This window comes from Cololabis saira, chromosome 14 (genome assembly GCF_033807715.1).
Source record: "Cololabis saira isolate AMF1-May2022 chromosome 14, fColSai1.1, whole genome shotgun sequence".
Taxonomy (NCBI): Eukaryota; Metazoa; Chordata; class Actinopteri; order Beloniformes; family Belonidae; genus Cololabis; species Cololabis saira.
This window is the reverse complement of record NC_084600.1, coordinates 3068109-3088079: the sequence shown is the minus strand read 5'-3', so window position 1 is coordinate 3088079 and position 19971 is coordinate 3068109. Positions and strand designations below refer to the sequence as shown.

Sequence of the window (19971 nt, the reverse complement as noted above, 5' to 3'; positions counted from 1 at the left end):
CAAATAAATGAATAAATAATATGTGTTGCTGGTACAGGATATGGCTGTGACTTCAAAGGAGGGTGAATGAGAATTTTGTGCAGGCTAAAAGCGCTTGAAACTGAAATAAAAATATAACAATGATGCATTCCCTGAGCTGTTCTCCTGTCCTTCTCGCACCAAAGGGAAGCACAAACACCACGAGTCAAAACACAGCGATTAAAACGCTTACTGAATGCTAAAAGAAAACAGAGAAGGAAGCTCCCCACCCTTTAAAACCACTGAGGCAGAGGAACCAACGAGTCCCGGTGCCAGACTTCCAACACAAGAAGAGATTCAACTGAACCTTAATGCCAAAAACCATTGATGTCGTTTAAACCATATGTTAATCAGGTTTGTAAAATAGCATTTTTCCATCTCCGTAATATTGCAAAGATTAGGAAAATCCTTTCGCAGAGTGATGCAGAAAAACTAGTTCATGCGTTTGTATCTTCTAGACTCGATTACTGTAATGTGTTATTAGCAGGATGTCCAAGTAATTTGCTGAATAGGCTCCAGCTAATCCAAAATGCAGCAGCCCAAGTGCTGACAGGAATTAGCAGGAGAGACCACGTCTCTCCAGTGTTAGCGTCCCTCCATTGGTTACCAGTAAAATTCAGAATCCAATTTAAAATTTTATTACTTGCATATAAAGCCCAAAACGGCTTAGCTCTGCATTATTTGCAAGACCTGATACTGCCTTATGTTCCTGGCAGAGCTCTCTGTTCTCGGAGTGCAGGTTTACTCGTAGTTCCTAGAGTATCCAAATGTAGATTTGGAGGGCGGGCGTTCTGCTATCAGGCACCATTACTATAGAACCAACTTCCAATCTGGGTTAAGGAGGCTGACACCACCTCCACTTTTAAAACTAAACCTAAAACCTTTCTGTTTAGTAAAGCCTATAGTTAGTGTTTAGTAAACCGGTAGCTGGTGTTGGTAAATCTCTAGGTAGTGTAAACTCTAGTGTGAGTCGCTCCTGTAGTTTCTTGTGCTGGCAGGCCCTTTTCTTCTCTTTTTTCTCTTTTGTACATGGTGCAGCATCCTCTGCATCTCTGAATGCACAACACCGGAACCTGCAGCGTGGGAGTGAGAGGGGCAGGGTAACGGCCCCTTTCAGGCGGGGGAGAGGTTTGTCCCTCAAGACTCCTCTACCTGGCCCTGCCCCTTCTCAACCTTTCCCCGACCCTGAACCTAACCTGGGGCTTGCTGATTGGGCCGGAGCTTCGGGAGCTGCGTGCTGGCCTGCGGTCCCCACCCCCGGTCATCCCGCTGCTGCGTCCACCTGCCTGCTGTACTGTTGACGTCCCCGACCCCCAGTCTGGCCCTCGGCAGAAGGGTCCCCCCTTATGAGCCTGGTCCTGCTCAAGGTTTCTTCCCTCCTAAAGGGGAGTTTTTCTTGCCACTGTTTGGCTTAAGGCTTTTCTCCCACTATGGGAGTTTTTACCGGTCATTGTTTATGTAATAATTGCTCGGGGGTCATGTTCTGGGTCTCTGGAAAGCGCTTAGAGACAACTTTTGTTGTATTAGACGCTATATAAATAAAATTGAATTGAATTGAAGCGCAGGACCAAATGGACCTCATGTGATGTGCACGGCGTTCTGGACGTGGACTGATGGGATGTTGCGGTAAAAGAGAACATGAATGAGTTCCTGCTAGGGATGTCCCGATCAGGTTTTTTTGCCCCCGAGTCCGAGTCCTTTGATTTTGAGGACTTGCCGATACAGAGTCCCGATCCCATACTTTTATAAAACAATAAAAAATGAAGAAGAGAAAAGAAAATTATGCAGGATGACCCTTTTATTATATTTTAACATGTGTACTGTAAACTGAGCACATAGGAGGTAGGCAGCTTGAACATTCTTAAGTCAGTATAAAAAAAATTTCTTCACATTTAGAAGTAGAATAACTAGCAGCTTTGTCCTTGCCACCCCTCGAAATCCCCATTTGACAAATCTTACAGTTTGCGACAGCATTGTTCTCCTCGTTCACTCTGAAGTAATTCCACACAACAGACATGATAGCATAGGGCTGCTTCAGCTTCAAAACAAACAGGCGTGCTCTGCGCGCATGCGGTGCTCTCCGCGCATGCGGTGTATGGTTGCCGCTCCGAGCCCGCTACTCCACGTGTGCGTTGATTTATGGTCCCGCGTCACACCAACGCAGAGCCTTCAACGTAGGGTCTGGCGTCGGGTGCGCGTCGCCGCGAACCCTACGCTGTAGACTCTGCGTCGGTGCGACGCGGAACCATAAATCAACGCACACGTGGATGTCGGCGCCAGTGAGTATTTTCACCGGACATTTTGACCGGAGAGATTATAAAATACCGGACTTCGGCATATTTTACCGGACAAAGTCCGGCAATTACCGGACAACGGAAACCCTGATATATATATCCGATTCCTGATCGGCTCATAACGTCCGAGTCCGGATAGAGTCTGCAATCACGTGATCGGCCCCGGACAACTCTAGTTCCTGCGTTCCTATTAGTGCGTTTAGTGATTGTAGCGGGTGAATACAACCACGACAGGCCAAACAGAAACATGACAATGAGACAAAAAGGTGTTTGTTTTTCAAATGCTTTTTTCTTCCTTTAGAAAAAAAAAATCTGGCAAACAGCAGAGGATGCATTTGATTGCAAGATAAAAAAAAGATAATGGGAAAACATGAGGAATTAATTTAAAGAAATGAGGAAATCGGAATAAATTGTCATATTTCCTGGTGAGAAGTGGATCCCTGCGTGCTTTTGCTTTTGCGTGCTGTGTAGACGTGCAGACGTCCAGCCGGTGACCTGCAGAAACACAGACGGAACAGCCCGGTGGGGTCTGATGCCTTTATGCTTTACTGGGGCTCTGGGAAAACATCTGAACAAACAACTCAGACTCAGCAACACACAAGCACCGCAGTGGAGCAAGGGTCTGCATGCTCGTGTGTGTGCGTGTGTGTGTGCGCATAAGTGTGTGTTTGGTAAACAGAGTTACACACACACACACACACACACACACACACTTACTCTCCCTCTCTCACACACACACACAAGTTGGCCCATCAGAGACGACCAAAGCGAGTCAACAGGACATCTCTCCCTGCCACCAAACCATCAATCTATTTCTAAGTTTACACCTGCAAACAACGAGCTGCTGACATGTCTGGCTTTCGTAGCAACACTCCAAACCTCGACAAATGGCACCTCTCTTTTATGTGGTACAGTATGTACTGTGTCTCTCCACTCATGACCACCACAGCAGGTAGCAACGTATAATTGACACCGACCCACTAAGAGAAGTCTGACAAGGATGTGCTACAAGACTGCAAGGATAACAACTTTCTCCCATAGCCTGCACTGCTCTGTTGCTGCAGCATGAAGGTGGCGTGTTGCTGCCGTGGCGGTGAGTAAAATATCCCACCCACACTGAAGTGTTACTACCTGTAGTGAAGAATTATCTCAAACTAGGCCTGGGCGATAAACCGAAAAATCACTGCGATGACCGACGTCAGATTTCCCATGTTGGTAAATAAAAAAGAAAATAAACTTATTTTTGTCGGTTTTGACTGTGTGTTGATAGGCTAGTTTCATTCCCCTTTGAGACGGCATGTGTGTAATCACGTGACTTCACCCATCCAGTCTGAACGAGAGGGGAAACCCAAGAAAATGGCTGATGGTTCAAAACGAGGAAGAGGCTGACATAACAGGGCTGTCTAGTCAACAAGTTCACACACGCCACACATGACATTTCTTATGCTAAGAAATTAACTTCAGTGCGCTGAGCTTTCAACTCAGCAGCTGTCTGGAGTTACCGACTAATCAGCCAATCTGAAAATAGACATTGTTGTTGCCGGCTAAGAGTTATCATACATTTACCGTTATTGAGGTAAAACTGCCTAATTTATGGTGATTTTGATTTGAGGTCATATCACCCACCCCTACCTCAAACTGAACTGTACTCTGGAATTCCATGCAATAGTGCAGGAGGGCTTCCATCAGGGGTGCAAATACCAAACTTAATGGTAAAGGACAGTGTTTGTTATTGTTGTGTCATCTATCTATCCATCCATCCATCTATCCAAAAAGGGTCTCAGCTGAATGGGAGGACTTCCCATATCTCAGGTAACTAAAAGGTGAGTTTCCATTAGCGGGTAAACTCCACCAGGGCCGACCCTCTCCTCAGCCCGTTCAGACGGCGTCTCCGCTACGATGTTAGCGCCACACAAGAACCACCGACCAAACAAATCCCTGTTCACCGACTGATGACAGTTATGCACATTTTTCAGTTCCACGAGGCCGATCCGAGGACCTCTCCTACTACAGGATCATTTTCACTTTGCAAAAGGTTCCCTAGGGCCTTTTTTGCAGGGCTGTCATTGTGTGTGGGAAGTGCGCATCCATGGTCCGGATTTCCTGAAAGACGACCCGCAACCACTGCTGAAGAGAGCTACATTCATCGAGGTGCACTCTTCTGCAATACTCGAGTTGTGAAAAAAAAATAAATAAATCAGGGGGGATGGTGGATTTTATCATATGGGGACAGATCATTTGTGCTGATTACAAATAATATAATGTATTACAAATAATAGCACTGACCAAAACACCTGCAGAAATGCAGCCTTCTGTAAGCTTTAAATATCCACTGGGCTTACATCAAATACATCAAAACACAACAATAAAAAACACTTTTCTGAACTTATCAATATGACTCTGTCCTTCACAGGATAAGGAAAATGGATCACTGCAAAAACTCAAAATCTTAACAAGAATATTTGTCTTGTTTCTAGTTAAAATGTCTCATTTTAGTAAAAAAATCTCTTTACACTTAAAACAAGACTCATCACTGGAAAAAACAACAATTTTCACTTGAAATAAGTAGAAAAGTAGAAAGTAGAAAAATCTGCCAGTCGAACAAGATTTTTTTGCTTGTAATAAGAAGATAAATCTTGTCCCACTGGCAAAAAGTGAAAATTTACTTGAAACAGATGAAAATTGTCAAATAAGTACTTTTTCTGGTGATGACTCTAAATGTTGAAATAGCAGTAAAACCACATTCATTGATGAAATGACATAAGGGATGGAAAGGGGGGGATGGCAGTTTTACAGGGGGGATGATTTGGACCGTTTTTATTTCAGGGGGGGATGCCATCCCCCCTCAACTCCAGTACTGCTCTTCTGCTTAAAGTTGACATCATGCCTGACGTCATGCTCAGAACGAGGCTTCTACGGCAAACTCAACGGCATGCCTGTAACCCTGCAATAAAGAGCCCTCTCTCTCAGAGACACACACACACACACACACACACACACACACACACACCTTAACATCTCAGTGGTAACAAGGCTGAGGAATGCGCCTCTGGCCTTCTGATGATTGGGGGCGAGGAGGTGGGGGGGGCAGCAAACAAAGATCGTGAGCCTGGTGTGTTTATGCAGAGCTTCTTGTGCATCGTGGGGAATGCATGACGTCAATCAGAGTCCTCCAGTATATTACATAAATACATGTGTTTTTGTATGTGAACCCCGGCAAGTGCACCCCCCCTCCATGGCGGGGACAGGACACTCAAACGCCACTCCGCATCTACTCTTCATGAGTTCCTACTAAATGGCTGACGTCAGTGAAGGAGTGGTTGGAGACTTTTCCCAACATGCGGATGTTTGCAGACACCTGGCAGCAGGATGCAGACGCTGGTTTCTATGGTGATACCATCTCCACAGTTCACGTCTAGGGCACGGTGTAGTGTTGAGTTCATGTCTAGTGCACGATGGGGTTTGTTCTTTTTTACACAAAATCATTATTTTACAAACAGACAAACAAAGAAGTACAAAAACATCACAACAAAATCAATGTTTTTGCTCAGATTTCTTCTTATGTGTGGGTGTGTAGGAGTATGATGGTTTTCTAGAATGATGGTTATTTTAGGCCGGAGATGCCCCCCGAGACCATGGTCACTTTTTGCTTGTTTTTCCCTTTGTCTCTCCTTTCTTCTCTCTTCTCTCCTCCCTCATCCCTTTCTCTCTCATTTCTTCCTGCATACTCAATACTGTGTCCCCCTTTTAACCTTTTTTATCAAAGTCAAAGTAGCTTTATTGTCGTTTTTTCACATGTCAGACATACAAGGAATCGAGAGGACGTTTCCCACTTCCCTCGGTGAAACATATAAAGTGCGCAGGCACAGGCACAACAGATAAGATTTTTTTTTTTTTGTGCAGTATGTAAAACAGTTTTATAAATATATGTAAAAAAACAGTGAGCAGTAAATTAAGTGAATTTAAAGTGACACAGTGGTGATATTAAAAGAGGCAGTTGTTTCGTAGTCCTGACTGTTCATGGGGGGGGGTTATTTATTTATTTATCATTTACACAAAATCATTCTGAAGATGTGGATATGCTGGTCACATGTGAAGACATATTTAAACTGTCATTTTGATAATCGTCAGACGAGTGTAAACATTCAAAGCCATATACTTTAAATATGTTAGTGCAACAACAGCTGGAAGGGAAACATGTCCTCCCATAGTGGAACAATAAAAGGAATATCGTATCTTAACATGCCTTCCAAACCTGCCTGCTGCAACTCATACGCAAATAGTTCATTCACAACATTTTTTACAAAACAAGCGCGTAGACGTTCCACGTGTCAGGATTATGTAGTGAGTACATTTCAACGTGACGGAGTAGAAACGCTGCTAGCTACATGCTGTAACACCTGCAGGTCTCCCAGCAGAAAAGCAGCTCACTGTTTCACACACCGACTCTTCACTTTCTCAAAATTTACTCCAGAGTAGGGCTGGGCGATATATCAAGATTTTAATATATATCGATATATTTTCAAACACGATATGGTATGAGACAATATCGTTTATATCGATTAAAAAAAAAATATATATATATATATATTTTTTTTTTAATGATTTTGATATAGCTTATTTTGTGACAATTTGACTTGAATGTTTTATTTGAGATTTGCACAAATGTTTTGTTATTTGCACAACTGTCAACCTCAGTGGAAAAGTCTGCCTGTTACTGTCTACATTGTATTAATTGCACAGTGTATTTTAATTGAATTGTTATGCAGGAAAGGGATATTTGCTTTATTTTATTCAAGAAGCATTTTTATTCTATATATGCAGGCAGTTTATTTTTATTTCATTTGTTTTATACATTTTGATATTGTGCAGACCTCTGTTAATAAAGGAACCTGTGTGACATTTGGCACGAGGCTTTGTATTAAAACTGACTGTTTTTTTAAGGGTTTGCCTCAGAAAAAAATGAAGCTAACAGAGATGCTATGCTATAATGCTTTGGGGGAAACCCCAATTAAGACACACAAAAAATATCGAGATATATATATCGAGTATCGCCATTTAGCTAGAAAATATCGAGATATGACTTTTGGTCCATATCGCCCAGCCCTACTCCAGAGAACGGCAATCTTTGGATTTGGGTCTGGTTTCCATGCTTTCCATCAGAAGGCCTTTCTTTTAAGTGTTGTGTCTCGTCTCGCGCGACTGTTTTACCATATTTTTTTTTTTTTTTTTTTTATGTGACAGACCTTAGAGGAGAACAGATGTTCTCCTCCAAGTCCTTAAGAAAGCTGCCGCAAAACACCATGTTTAACTGCTTTCATGCATTAAAACCATATTTTGAACTTAATTTGTCTTTCATTTGTATGACATTCCCAAATTGAGGGTAAACAAAGTGGGTTTTATTCACACGATGTTTAAAAAAAGAAAAAAAAAAAAAAAGTCTCCAGCTGGGACCGGAGCCAGTTCAGTCTTTAACAATACACTGTAAGCATTTGAGAATAGACAAGGTCACTCGTCATTCTCGCAGCCAAACGGTCTCCCATTCTTGCCCGATTCCATCAGTTAAACAGTTCAGAGCGAATGTTTCCAGTCGTCTGGGCCGCAGGCGGACCGGTTTAACACCCAGACTCTTTTACTACAGAGTCACGTTGTTGTAATGTGTAAAACAATCTGGTTTGTTTCACTGATATAAGCAGAACCTTCCCCATAAATGGTGGTCGGTGTGCCAGCGGGGGCGTTTCTGCAGGAGCCGAACCCTGCCATGTACAGCTGAACTTGATGGCTAAACTTGAGCTGAAACTATGTGCCAACAACCAACCGGATGGCTGCTTCCCCTTTCTTCCGCAGGGGAGAAATATTTCATAAAGAGTTCAAGTTTTGCAATACCAGACCACAAGAAAGTTTTCCATCTTCCCACATACACTGAGAAGGTGGCATCGCTTCTCAGTCTGGTTTTGTTTCTCTGCACGGTGGAGGCGAGACACATGCTTGTGGTTCCAACAGCAACAACAACATCAACAACAGCTTGCTCTCACAGACAACTGATTCAAGCAAGAATTTTGAGCCCACGCTTCATCCGTTGAATACACAGATTCCATCAAATATGGAGTTCTCACATGCCATGTTGACTCATTTAAATTTCCTTTGAGAAACATATTCTTAATTTGCTGAATCGATAATTCCTTAGAGTTTCCCTTTAAAGCTTTATAATGTCCCTGCATCTTAACTTTTGGACATGTTCTCTGGGTTGCTGTGTTTACATCCAAACATGATCCATTTTCAATTTACTTAACTTATTTTGAAGTCATTTAGTTGCTCAATTTTTATAAAACCATCCTGGCACCTAGTTAGTTTTTAGTGAAATGTTAGACAGTGCCCGTGTTTATCTAAGACAGCGGTCGGCAACCCAAAATGTTGAAAGAGCTGTATTGGACCAAAAACACAAAAAACTAATATGTCTGGAGCCGCAAAAAATGAAAAGTCTTGTATAAGCCTTAGAATGAAGACAACACATGCTGCATGTATCTATATTAGTTACAACTGGGGGAAGATTTTTTTTTCATTATGCATTTCGAGAAAAAAGTCGAAATGTTGAGAAAAAAGTTGAAATGTCGAGATTAAAAAGAAAAAAAAGGTATCTATATTAGTTATAACAGGGGGAAGATTTTTTTTTTCATTATGCACTTCGAGAAAAAAGTTGAAATGTCGAGAAAAAAGTTGAAATGTCGAAATTAAAAAGAAAAAGAAAAAAGGTATCTATATTAGTTATAACTGGGGGAAGATTTTTTTTCATTATGCACTTCGAGAAAAAAGTCGAAATGTTGAGAAAAAAGTTGAAATGTCGAGGAAAAAGTCAAAATTTCCGAGAAAAAAGTTGAAATGTGGAGAAAAAAGTTGAAATGTCGAGATTAAAAAGAAAAAAAGGAAGAAAAAAAATGAAAAGAAAAAAAGAGAAAAAAGAAAAAAAAAAGAAAAGAAAAAAAGAAGGGAGCCACTAGGGCGGCGATAAAGAGCCGCGGGTTGCCGACCCCCGATCTAAGAAATAGGGTTATACCTGTAGCCATCAGCTTCTCAGTATTTGTTTACACCTTCATCACTCATCTGCCAGGCTGTAAACTTCACAGCATCACCTCGCTCACGTCTCCTCACCACCAAATCCATGCATGCCTCCCTCTTCAGCAGCTGCTGGAAGCTTTAAGAAGCCATAAAAGCAGACGGTGCTTGCCCATATGAGCAGACAAACATGCCGTCATTTCTGACCGAGTTAATAAACCCACACAGAACAAAAAGCTCACACCCCAAAGCTGCTACTTGCATTAGTCACAAGCACAGTCTCCAAGCAGGGCTGTGATAATGTCCAACACTCTGCCCGACCCGTGTTGGTTATTAATGATTACTGAGGGGGTTTGGGCTTGAAAGCACACTATTGGATCACAAGAACTCCAGATAATACTCTTACCAAATATTTATATCATATTTAAACTTGTCTTTTATATTTAGCTGGTAGATTTAAATAAATAAATCAGTGCACTACTGTGTCAAAGGAGCAGATAAGTTCATGTGACCAGCAAGGCAGAGCACTTTGGGCACTCTGAAGTCACTCACCTCCAAGGTTGAAAGGCTCTACAAATGTGCTGACGTGTATTATTGGCTTGTTTGCAGCATTATGTTCGCTACGTAATTTACACACATCTGCCTCCAAGGGGAACGATGTTCGCACATTAGACCTTCGCCCCGTCATAAACCGGTAAAGCAGCCCTCCTCTCCAGGCCGTCCGCACATGCCAAGAGCAGGAATGCGGCTCTCAGCACCTTCCTGACCTCTGACAGCAGACGCCCGTGCAAGCGATGACCTCTCACTCAGATGAGCTGTCTGTACTTTTTCCTCTTTTTTTTTTTTTTTTTTTTTTTTTTTTTTAAAAAGCAGTATTTTGGGTTATTGATTCATCGAGTATTAGGACATGCTGGTTTTAAAAGGTAAACCTGTTAGCCGATTGTCACAGTTGTATTGAGAATACATAGAAGTGTAATTTAGCTGATACTTTGACACATTATGGTTTTAAGAAGACACAAGAAAGCAATTAGATATAATGAAATCACAGTATTCTTGCAGTTTACAACATAATTAAAGCATCTGAGTTATTCACCATATAGCATAGCCTTTAAAAAGCATAAAACCAAATGTATTTACTCTCTAGATATCATATACAGTATGCAAGACTGGAAAACTTCCACTAACATCTCTCAGCTCATCCTCAAACTGTTAATCTAATTATTTTCTATCTAAGAGTCATTAATGGTGTCCTAAAGGCAGATTTAAATCCGTTTTATTATTCTTGATCAACTTTAAAAAGAAATTACTGAGGCCAATAGAAAAATAAATTAACAGATGAAATGTTGCTTTAAGGCTCCAAAACAGGCACTGCTTAAGTTAGAGATGCAAGTGGAAATCAAACATAATATCTGATGGGAGGACAATTCAGTGGCTATAATTAAAGCTCAAAAATACAACACCGCAGCAAGTGTCTTCCTCTCTTACACAATCTGCTAACTGCAAAACAAAAAAGCTTTCACAGAGTAACTGGGTGTGAAGCAAGTACCAGAGCGAAGATCAATGCAACGCCCAACACACACACACACACACACACACACACCCCGACATAAAGCAATCGGCCTCTTCAGAATCTGAACGTTGTGCTCAGCATTGTTAATGTCCCGCACTCAACCTTGAAGAGAAAAGTCACAAATTCAAAAGGAGGTCCTTGAGAAACCAAATGTGACAGGTTAAACAATCGCACACATCGCTCGGCTTTCAAAACCACCAACCTCTTGACAGATGCACAACACTTCCTGAGCACAGCCCACGCCGAGTATGCAACAACCGTCCGGGGGGGTTCACACAGTCATATTTGGGGCATGACACCAAAACTAGAGATGCACCGATCGATCGGCAACCAATCGGTATCGGCCCGATAACGCCCCTATCGGTTTTGATCGGAGATCGGAAAATAATAGTTCAAAGCCGGCCGATCAGATGACGTTTACAACAACAAACCGCCACAGGAAAGCTTAAGCTAGTAAGCTACACTTACTCTTTGTAAACTCAGTCTAAGGCTGCGTCCGAAATTGCATACTTACACCCTAATGAGTATGCAAACACAGTATGTGAGATTTTTTAGTGCGTCCGAAATATTAGTACATACTCAATAGTATGTACTATCCATACTCATTCTGGAGAAATGTATTAGTATGGATTGATGGACACTAGCTAAGCAGAAACTTCCCACAATGCAATGCAGCGGTGTTTGGTTGCTAAGTGATACGTATCATAAGTATAATATCAAGTACAATAATATTATTATATAATATTAATATTATAATATTCATATATAATAATATTATATAGTCATCTTGTTTCGGCCAGGATAAACGGGAAATAGCGGAGCGGTGCTGCTACTGCTACATGGTAACAGCTGCTACTGCTGCAGCTGCAATCTGAATAGTACGTCCAAATTAATGCATACTACTGATATTTACTCAAAAGTGTGCCGAACTTAAGTATACTTTTTAGTATATACTGTTTAGTATGGCATTTCGGACGCACCGTTCGTCTTCTCTAAGAGTCTCTAGAGGGTGAAATATTGCATATTGCCTCAGCCTGCAATAAAACAGACAATTCAATTCAATTCAATTCAATTCAATTTTATTTATATAGCGTCTAATACAACAGAGTTGTCTCTAGACGCTTTACAGAGACCCATACCCAGAACATGACCCCCGAGCAGATATTACATAAACAATGGCAGGTAAAAAACTCCCCTAGTGGGAGAAAAACCTTAAGCCAAACAGTGGCAAGGAAAAACTCCCCTTTAGGAGGGAAGAAACCTTGAGCAGGACCAGGCTCATCAGGGGGGACCCTCCTGCCGAGGGCCAGACTGGTGGGTCAGGGACGGCAACAGCACAGCAGGCAGGTGGAAGCAGCAACGGGATGACCGGGGGTGGGGACCGCAGGCCAGCACACAGCTCCCGAAGCTCCGGCCCAATCAGCAAGTCCCAGGTTGGGGTGCAGGGTCAGGAAAAGACTTGTGCTCCGTAATGCAAGCTACAAGCCACCCATGGCCACCTGCAGGACAAAAGAGAGAAAAGGGAGGAGAAGGGGGGGGCAGCAACGGGATGACCAGGGGTGGGGACCGCAGGCCAGCACACAGCTCCCGAAGCTCCGGCCCAATCAGCAAGTCCCAGGTTGGGGTGCAGGGTCAGGGAAAGACTTGTGCTCCGTAATGCAAGCTACAAGCCACCCACGACCACCTGCAGGTTCCGGTGTCCGGCAAAGGATGCTGCAACATGGACAAAAGAGAGAAAAGGGAGGAGAAGGGGGGGCCAGCACAAGAAACTACAGGAGCGACTCTGACACACTAAAGTTTACACTACCTAGAGATTTACCAACACCAGCTAGAGGTTTACTAAACACTAACTATAGGCTTTACTAAACAGAAAGGTTTTAAGTTTAGTTTTAAAGGTGGAGGTGGAGTCAGCCTCCTTAACCCAGATTGGAAGTTGGTTCCAAAGTAATGGTGCCTGATAGCAGAACGCCCGCCCTCCAAATCTACATTTAGATACTCTAGGAACTACGAGTAAACCTGCACTCTGAGAACGGAGAGCTCTGACAGGAACATAAGGCACTATCAGGTCTTGCAAATAATGCGGAGCTAAGCCGTTTTGGGCTTTATACGCAAGTAATAAAATTTTAAATTGGATTCTGAATTTTACGGGTAACCAATGGAGCGACGCTAACACTGGAGAGACGTGGTCTCTCCTGCTAATTCCTGTCAGTACTCGTGCTGCTGCATTTTGGATCAGCTGGAGCCTATTCAGCAAATTACTTGGACATCCTGCTAACAACACATTACAGTAATCTAGTCTAGAAGATACAAACGCATGAACTAGTTTTTCTGCATCACTCTGTGAGAGGATTTTCCTAATCTTTGCAATATTACGGAGATGGAAAAAGGCTATTTTACAAACCTGATTGACATATGGTTTAAACGACAAATCCTGATCGAAAATAACACCAAGATTTCTCACAGTTGCACTGGAAGCCATCGCAACACCATCTAATCCCTTCCTAAGATGCTCTGGACCAAGAATGATAACCTCTGTTTTATCTGAATTTAGAAGCAGGAAATTTCTGGACATCCAGTCCTTGATGTCCCTAAGACATGCCTGAAGTTTAACTAACGGTTCTGTTTCATCCGGCTTCATAGACAAATAGAGCTGCGTATCATCAGCATAACAATGAAAGTGTATGCCGTGATTCTGGATTATACTTCCCAACGGCTGCATGTATAAACTGAACAAGATTGGCCCTAGCACTGAACCCTGCGGAACACCATAACAGACCCTTGACTGTTCTGAAGAAACCTCATGTACATGAACAAACTGGAACCTGTCAGATAGATATGATTTAAACCAACATAGAGCTGTCCCTTTAATCCCAACAACATGCTCTAACCTGTGCAGTAAAATGCCATGATCTATAGTGTCAAAAGCAGCACTGAGGTCCAGTAGAACCAGTATGGACACTAATCCCTTATCTGAGGCCATAAGGAGGTCATTCGTGACTCGAACAAGTGCTGTCTCTGTGCTATGATGCATTCTGAACCCTGACTGAAAGACTTCAAACAGATCATTTCTATACAAATAGTCACATAACTGGCTTGAAACTGCCTTTTCCAGAATTTTAGACACAAATGGAAGGTTGGAAATTGGTCTATAATTAGCTAAGGTGTCTGGGTCAAGAGAAGGTTTCATGATACTTTTAGGAGATGAAAATGTTATACCTAATAATACAATGTCAGTGTTGTACACGAGATAACACTATTGACGAATGTATGGATTTCACGCTGTGATCGGTGATCGGCAACATCGGGATCGGTAGATACTGATTTTGGAGATCGGTTATCGGCCCTCAAAATCCTGATCGGTGCATCTCTAATCAAAACCAAGCTCAGAACAATTATAACAAGATTATTCTGTAAAGCTCTCAGCACAGATGGCAAAAACATGATCCACCGAAGGTTAAAAAAAATCAAGACAAAGAATAGTCTCAATCTCCTGTATGACAGAAAGTAGACTGCAATGGCTCCACCCCACTCAACATTTACTGTACAGCCAAAGTGTAAAACTTCACGCCGTTTTTAAAAGAGTCGCGCCAATAGGCCGTAAAATTACTGGTCAGATGACCTGGGACTGGAACGTGCCCGGCGTATGCTAATCAAAGCTAGCCGTGGCCACCGGCTCCTCCAGCCAGTCCATGTCGGAGGAGCTGCGCTGCTGCAGGCAGATGTTTGGAGTGAAATATCTCATTTCAGATGCAATTTTAGTGGAGAAATCAGAAATGGCTGCTGCGTTTAGCGACACAAGTATAAACCACCAATTACTCTGCTAAACTTCGTAGCATGACAATGAGGAAACGATAATGGCCAGCCATTGGTTTAGCAGACTGTCAATCACAAGTCTATGTCCCATGCTATTATTATATTTATTGCTTTATATAAATTCCCCTGCCATATTAAAAGAAAATCTGAATTGTGTCAAAATCTTTCAGATTGCTAGCACCAGCTTGCGTGTCACTTTTTGAGTTTCCCTTAGCTTTACTAGCTTCTGCTAAAGCACTCGGCTGATCTGATTGGGGCCCCCAAAAGAAAAGTAGCGTAAAAAGAAATTGAAAAACACTTGACATGGTATTAATGAGATGTTTTAATGGTTGAGGTGCGAGGTGTACGTATTAACGTTTGTCAGCGTTTTCCCCGTCTCGTCCTTTAGAAGAAAACAAACGGTTGTGGCACTTCCAGCAAGAAATAAAATCTGCTCCGACTCCCGATTTCGACCGAGACATGCAGCAGACATTTCATCAAGACCGCGAGGAATTTTGTCGACTAATAAAAATAATAGTAATAAAAGACAAGTATGTCTCCTCCGAAGCTGGCCGAGACTGGACTCAACATCATAAATTCGGATGTTCTTCCACCTTCTGCGGCGGACAGCTCTCTGTAAGTGCCAGCGACAACGTGATGATAAAGAGGACGGGGACTCCCACCGTCACGGGCCCCACCCACCCAGCTGGCCTCTTATCAGCCCCCGCGGGCTCAGCTGCGCCCTGAGATTAGACCCAGGAAAGCCCGACCTTCGGGAGCAGTGACGACCTTCCAAGTGAACTTAACTCATTACTGCCATGCCATATCGTTAAGTACAAAGTTGGTTGCTTTTCCGATAAGCATTGTGCTTTTTCTGCACGAAGAGAGTGTTGAAACCTGAGCCCCCGTCCCACTCACCCACTTTTTGTGTTTCTCTCACTTAACATGAATGAATGAAGTTTATTCAGTCATGACAACACAAAACACAACACCAAAAAAACCCATTGTGCACAGCATTAACATTTCATACAAAACCAATAATCATGTGTTGAACAATGACTGAAAAGGCATAGGCTGAAGCAAACTGCTTATAAAAGCCTATCCTTTATTACCAACTTTCTTTTTTTGGCTACCGACCTCCAGAAAACCAAAAAGACAATAGAAAAGCAAAGAAACAACAAAAGGCAAAGAAACATTAACATATAGTCAATTGCACGTATAAGCTTCAAAAATAGCTTGACAAACCATTTTCTTAAAAACCAAAAGAGAATGACATGTTTTTAAATGTAAGTTGGCATCATTCCAGAGTTTAACTCCAGTAATGGAGACACGTCTCCTTTTCATACCTTTTTTAGCTTCTAAGATTATAGGGAGTCTCCTGAATTGAAAAGAACCTCTGTATTGAGTCAGGGAGCATTTTTGATTTTGCTCTCATCAGAGGATAATCAACTCAAGAGATTATTCTGAACTAGATGAGGATAACACTGTTTACATTTTATACCACGTGCATGAATAAAGTTCACTTTTCCGTTTACGGCCGACAGAGAGTGACCTGAGGCTGCAATGCAAACGCTCGGGAGAAAAGTGCAAAGCAACCACAGGACACAATTAAAGTTCAGGTTTAGCATGCCCGTCTTTTCACACTTCAGATCAACAGAGACAAAGAGAATTGGACAGAGTGTAGCCCCTCGGCCCGTGGCCGTCTCTGGAAGTGTATCAGCAGCAGCAGCAGGGACATGTGTGCAGTGGCACGTGGCTCATCAATTAATAAAAGGAACCGCACAGCTGCTTTGTTGGAGCAGGAGCTGCACACCTTCTCACAGACGGGCCAACAAGTGCGGACATGCAGAGACAAACTCAAGTACAAGGGGGAAGAAAGCAGGAGTAGGGAGATATTTTCTTGTCGTGACAAGTTTGACAGGAATTTTATTCTTTCTACCAACACTCTTACACAATTAAAAGGACTGAAATCAGACAGTTTCCACAGCTCTCCCATCCCCCCCTGTCTCACAGCCACAAACAGTTATTTTTTTACCCCCTCACTCTCGCCCTCCAAAAGGAAACTGAGCATCCTCCCATCACTCACGCCTGCTCTCTTAAACACTTATCCAAAAGAAAACATGTGTGCTTTCGCCATCCGAGCCCTTTCCCTCCCACACACGGGCTGATTACTGGGAGATCTGGGAGCCGCTGCGAGGAAGTCGCTGGTCCCAGGGATGCTGTGGCTATCCCACGACTTCCTGCCTTGGCCATCGTCTGATCCCTCCCACACCTCCATCTGACAGCTGCAGGTGTGGAGCCGGACCAAGAAACCAAAGGCTCCATGTTTGGATACAACGAGGCAAACATAGTGGAGACGCGTTACATTTCAGCTATCCAAGGATGTTATAGTTCAGCTGTGTGCATGAGAAGTTCAGGGAAATGCAGTGTGTTCACACACAAACTGCTAAAACACCATGTTCAGTCTCTCAGCAAAGGAAAGCCATTATTCAACCTGTTCTGTTCTCATCCCACATGCTCCTCCAACTCAAGTCATCGTCAGACAACTTATGTAACTTAAAGCAGCACTATGTAACTTTTCCACCTTAATATCATATTTCCAGAGTCATTGTGATGGTACATCAACTTCCACCAGGTTTAATGAACCTCTGTCATGGTCTGAGGGGTCTGTATCGCCTTCACTGGCATTATGTAACTTTGAGGAGCATGGTAGGAACCCTGCCACACTAAAAAACTACACATTTTTACGGCTTTGACTGCTTTACGGCTTACGTCACTTCCCCCTCCTTCCCGATTCGTAGTGGAGACGAAAGCTGGGCGGGGTGTGGAGCGCAGAGCTCAGGTTGGTGTTGAGCTAAACGGGGAGTTGTTATCATGGCCGAAGCAGCGAAAAATCCAAAGAAAATAAGAGTTTTAACGGAGAAGGCGAAAAAGGAAAACGGGAGGGTAACAATATTAATGCCCGGACAAGAATAAACATTGGCCCGGCGTTCACTCGCTGGCGTGAGATAAAGACGAGGAGGGATGTCCGACAAGAGAGACAGAATTGTTATGATCCAAATGTAAATGTAGAGTTCTATGTTCAATAAGAATCAAAATTAGAATGTTTTCACATTCGTCTTTGGTTTTGGTAATTCTAAAATGACTGACAATATCAACAACAGACACAGAATAATAATAGTGATCATAAAAATTGTGTAATTGGCAATGAGGAAGCTTTATAAAATAATAATACAATTGTTGCAGTACGCGCTTGTGCTCATGGGAAACGTAGTGTTCTTTCTGGTAAAGCACTACCGCTTTTGTCCAAAGGAGCCGCCAAACTCAACAAAAGCTGAAAGTTACATTGTGCTGCTTTAAATACAGACGTGTGGCTACAGTAGATTGTCAGATCATCTTTTTCTAAAAAAAAAATCATCAACTGAAACTATGTATGAAGATGGTCTGTGCAGGGGGAGGGACTTAACCATTCATGTTCACCCCACCTTCCCCACTGCTTTCCAGTAAAAACACCATATCCAAACAAGGTGGGTCCCCTTCAGCATGTTCTGGTTGGTGCAGATTTCCACTGAAGCATCACTTCTTCCACTGCAGCCCCCAGCGTGTCAAAGACATGCACTGTGCTCCGCTGGGCCGTGCACACACAGGCGGCCTGTGCCCTGCCCCGCAGAAGAGCTAGGGCTGACCAGCCAATCCAGATCAAATAGCTGCTCCGAGCCAAAAACCATCCTGCTGCTGCTGCTGAGGATTGGGAGGGAGGCGGACAACTAATGAAAAGTGCTTTTCACGGTCCCTGTGGCCTGAACTGTACACTGGATTCGCACTGTGGAGTGTGGGCGTGGGACAGTTGGAATAAGGGCTCTCTCTAAACCCACCACCCTGCAGATAACACAAGACAAAAGGAGACACAAACCCTCCTTTACAGGAACTTTAGCTAAAATGGCAAGACTAGAAACTACCAGAATAAAAAAAGGGGAACAAATCCGAGAAAAACCCAATCAAAAAGGTCCAACAGAAACCTAAAACAAAAAAGGTGGAAGTAAAATAAGTGCTTCCTCGATAATAAATAATAATAATAACACAGACTTCATGCAGGGGTTGTTTTGGATGTGGCAGCTTTTCCTCTTTACAAATAGCTGAGGTCTTTTTTTAGTTTTACAATGGGACTCTGGACCAACAACATACTTAAGTCATCTGTCATAAACCACGATGATGGGAGGCTGAAACATCCACAAGTGATTGGAAGAAGACCACCACACCCCAAAGCATGAGTCAAACTAAAAAACAAACAAACGCAGAGACACTAAATTAAAAGAGAACGGTATCAAATATAGCCAATGATTTTACTTTCTGGTATTCAGATGTATTTGATTTCAGTAAAAGAACAAGAACTTAGGAGAAAACAATAACAAATCGAGAGTTTGAGAGTATTCTGAAGTATGTATTTGTGTCAGGTGTGCAGGTGTTTCGGGTCTTCTAATGACTTACCTTGTAAACCTTCCCGAACGCTCCGTCTCCCAGCTCGCCAATTATTTCCCATATGTCGTTTGGGTTCAAGTCCCGATGGACGTGCTCGTACTGCTTGACTTTCTTCTTTATCTCAATAGTGGGCAGACGGAGTATCTTACTGAATCTTGCGAGAGCCATAGCGGACAATTGGGCCACTTGAACGTGATAAAAAAAAAAAAATGATAATAATAAGAGTAAAGAACGATGAGCGGGCTCGGAGATCTACGCAGAAAGCATTACGCACAGCAAAGACGCGCAGCCCTTCACTTCACTTCTCTTCTCTTTCCGCTCCTTGAGAAAATAACAACGATAAGTAAAAGAAAAGGGATCAGCTAGTTTAAAGAAGTTATTCTACTCCATCCATTTCAAATTTCAAGCCCGGGCTCTATGGGTTTGAAGGCAAAAACATGTCTTACTCCGCGGTTTAAACCACCTGCCGCTCTGGAGTCAGATGGACTTGTGTCCGCGTCCGCCAGTGCGACTTGTTGATTCAAACTGCGCGAGGCAGCCCCACCTTGTTACCGAGCCGCCTTCGCGCTGCCTTCTGGGAAATGTAGTCCCTTAAGGCGGCGTCATCGCGACGGCGGAGAGGATGCGGACTACATATCCGGGTTGGTGTGGGCGTGTCCCCGGACAGCTGCGGTCCCTGACGTCCTTTCATCAGCTGTGGCGCCAACAGCTGTCCACACACGGACTTCTGTCAGCTCCTGCTCTACTGCTCCGCTCAATACTGCT

General features: G+C 43.0%; 1 protein-coding gene across 1 annotated transcript in view; it reads right to left on the bottom strand.

Moving 5' to 3' along the window:
• Positions 1-19708, bottom strand: part of stk10 (serine/threonine kinase 10) — a 61925-nt gene extending 42217 nt beyond the window's left edge. Inside the window, exon 1 of the mRNA XM_061739419.1 lies at positions 19216-19708. Within this exon, the coding sequence (XP_061595403.1) occupies positions 19216-19374 (159 nt within the window). The 5' untranslated portion in view covers positions 19375-19708. The remainder of the gene's footprint in view (positions 1-19215) is intronic.
• Positions 19709-19971: the final 263 nt, after the last annotated feature.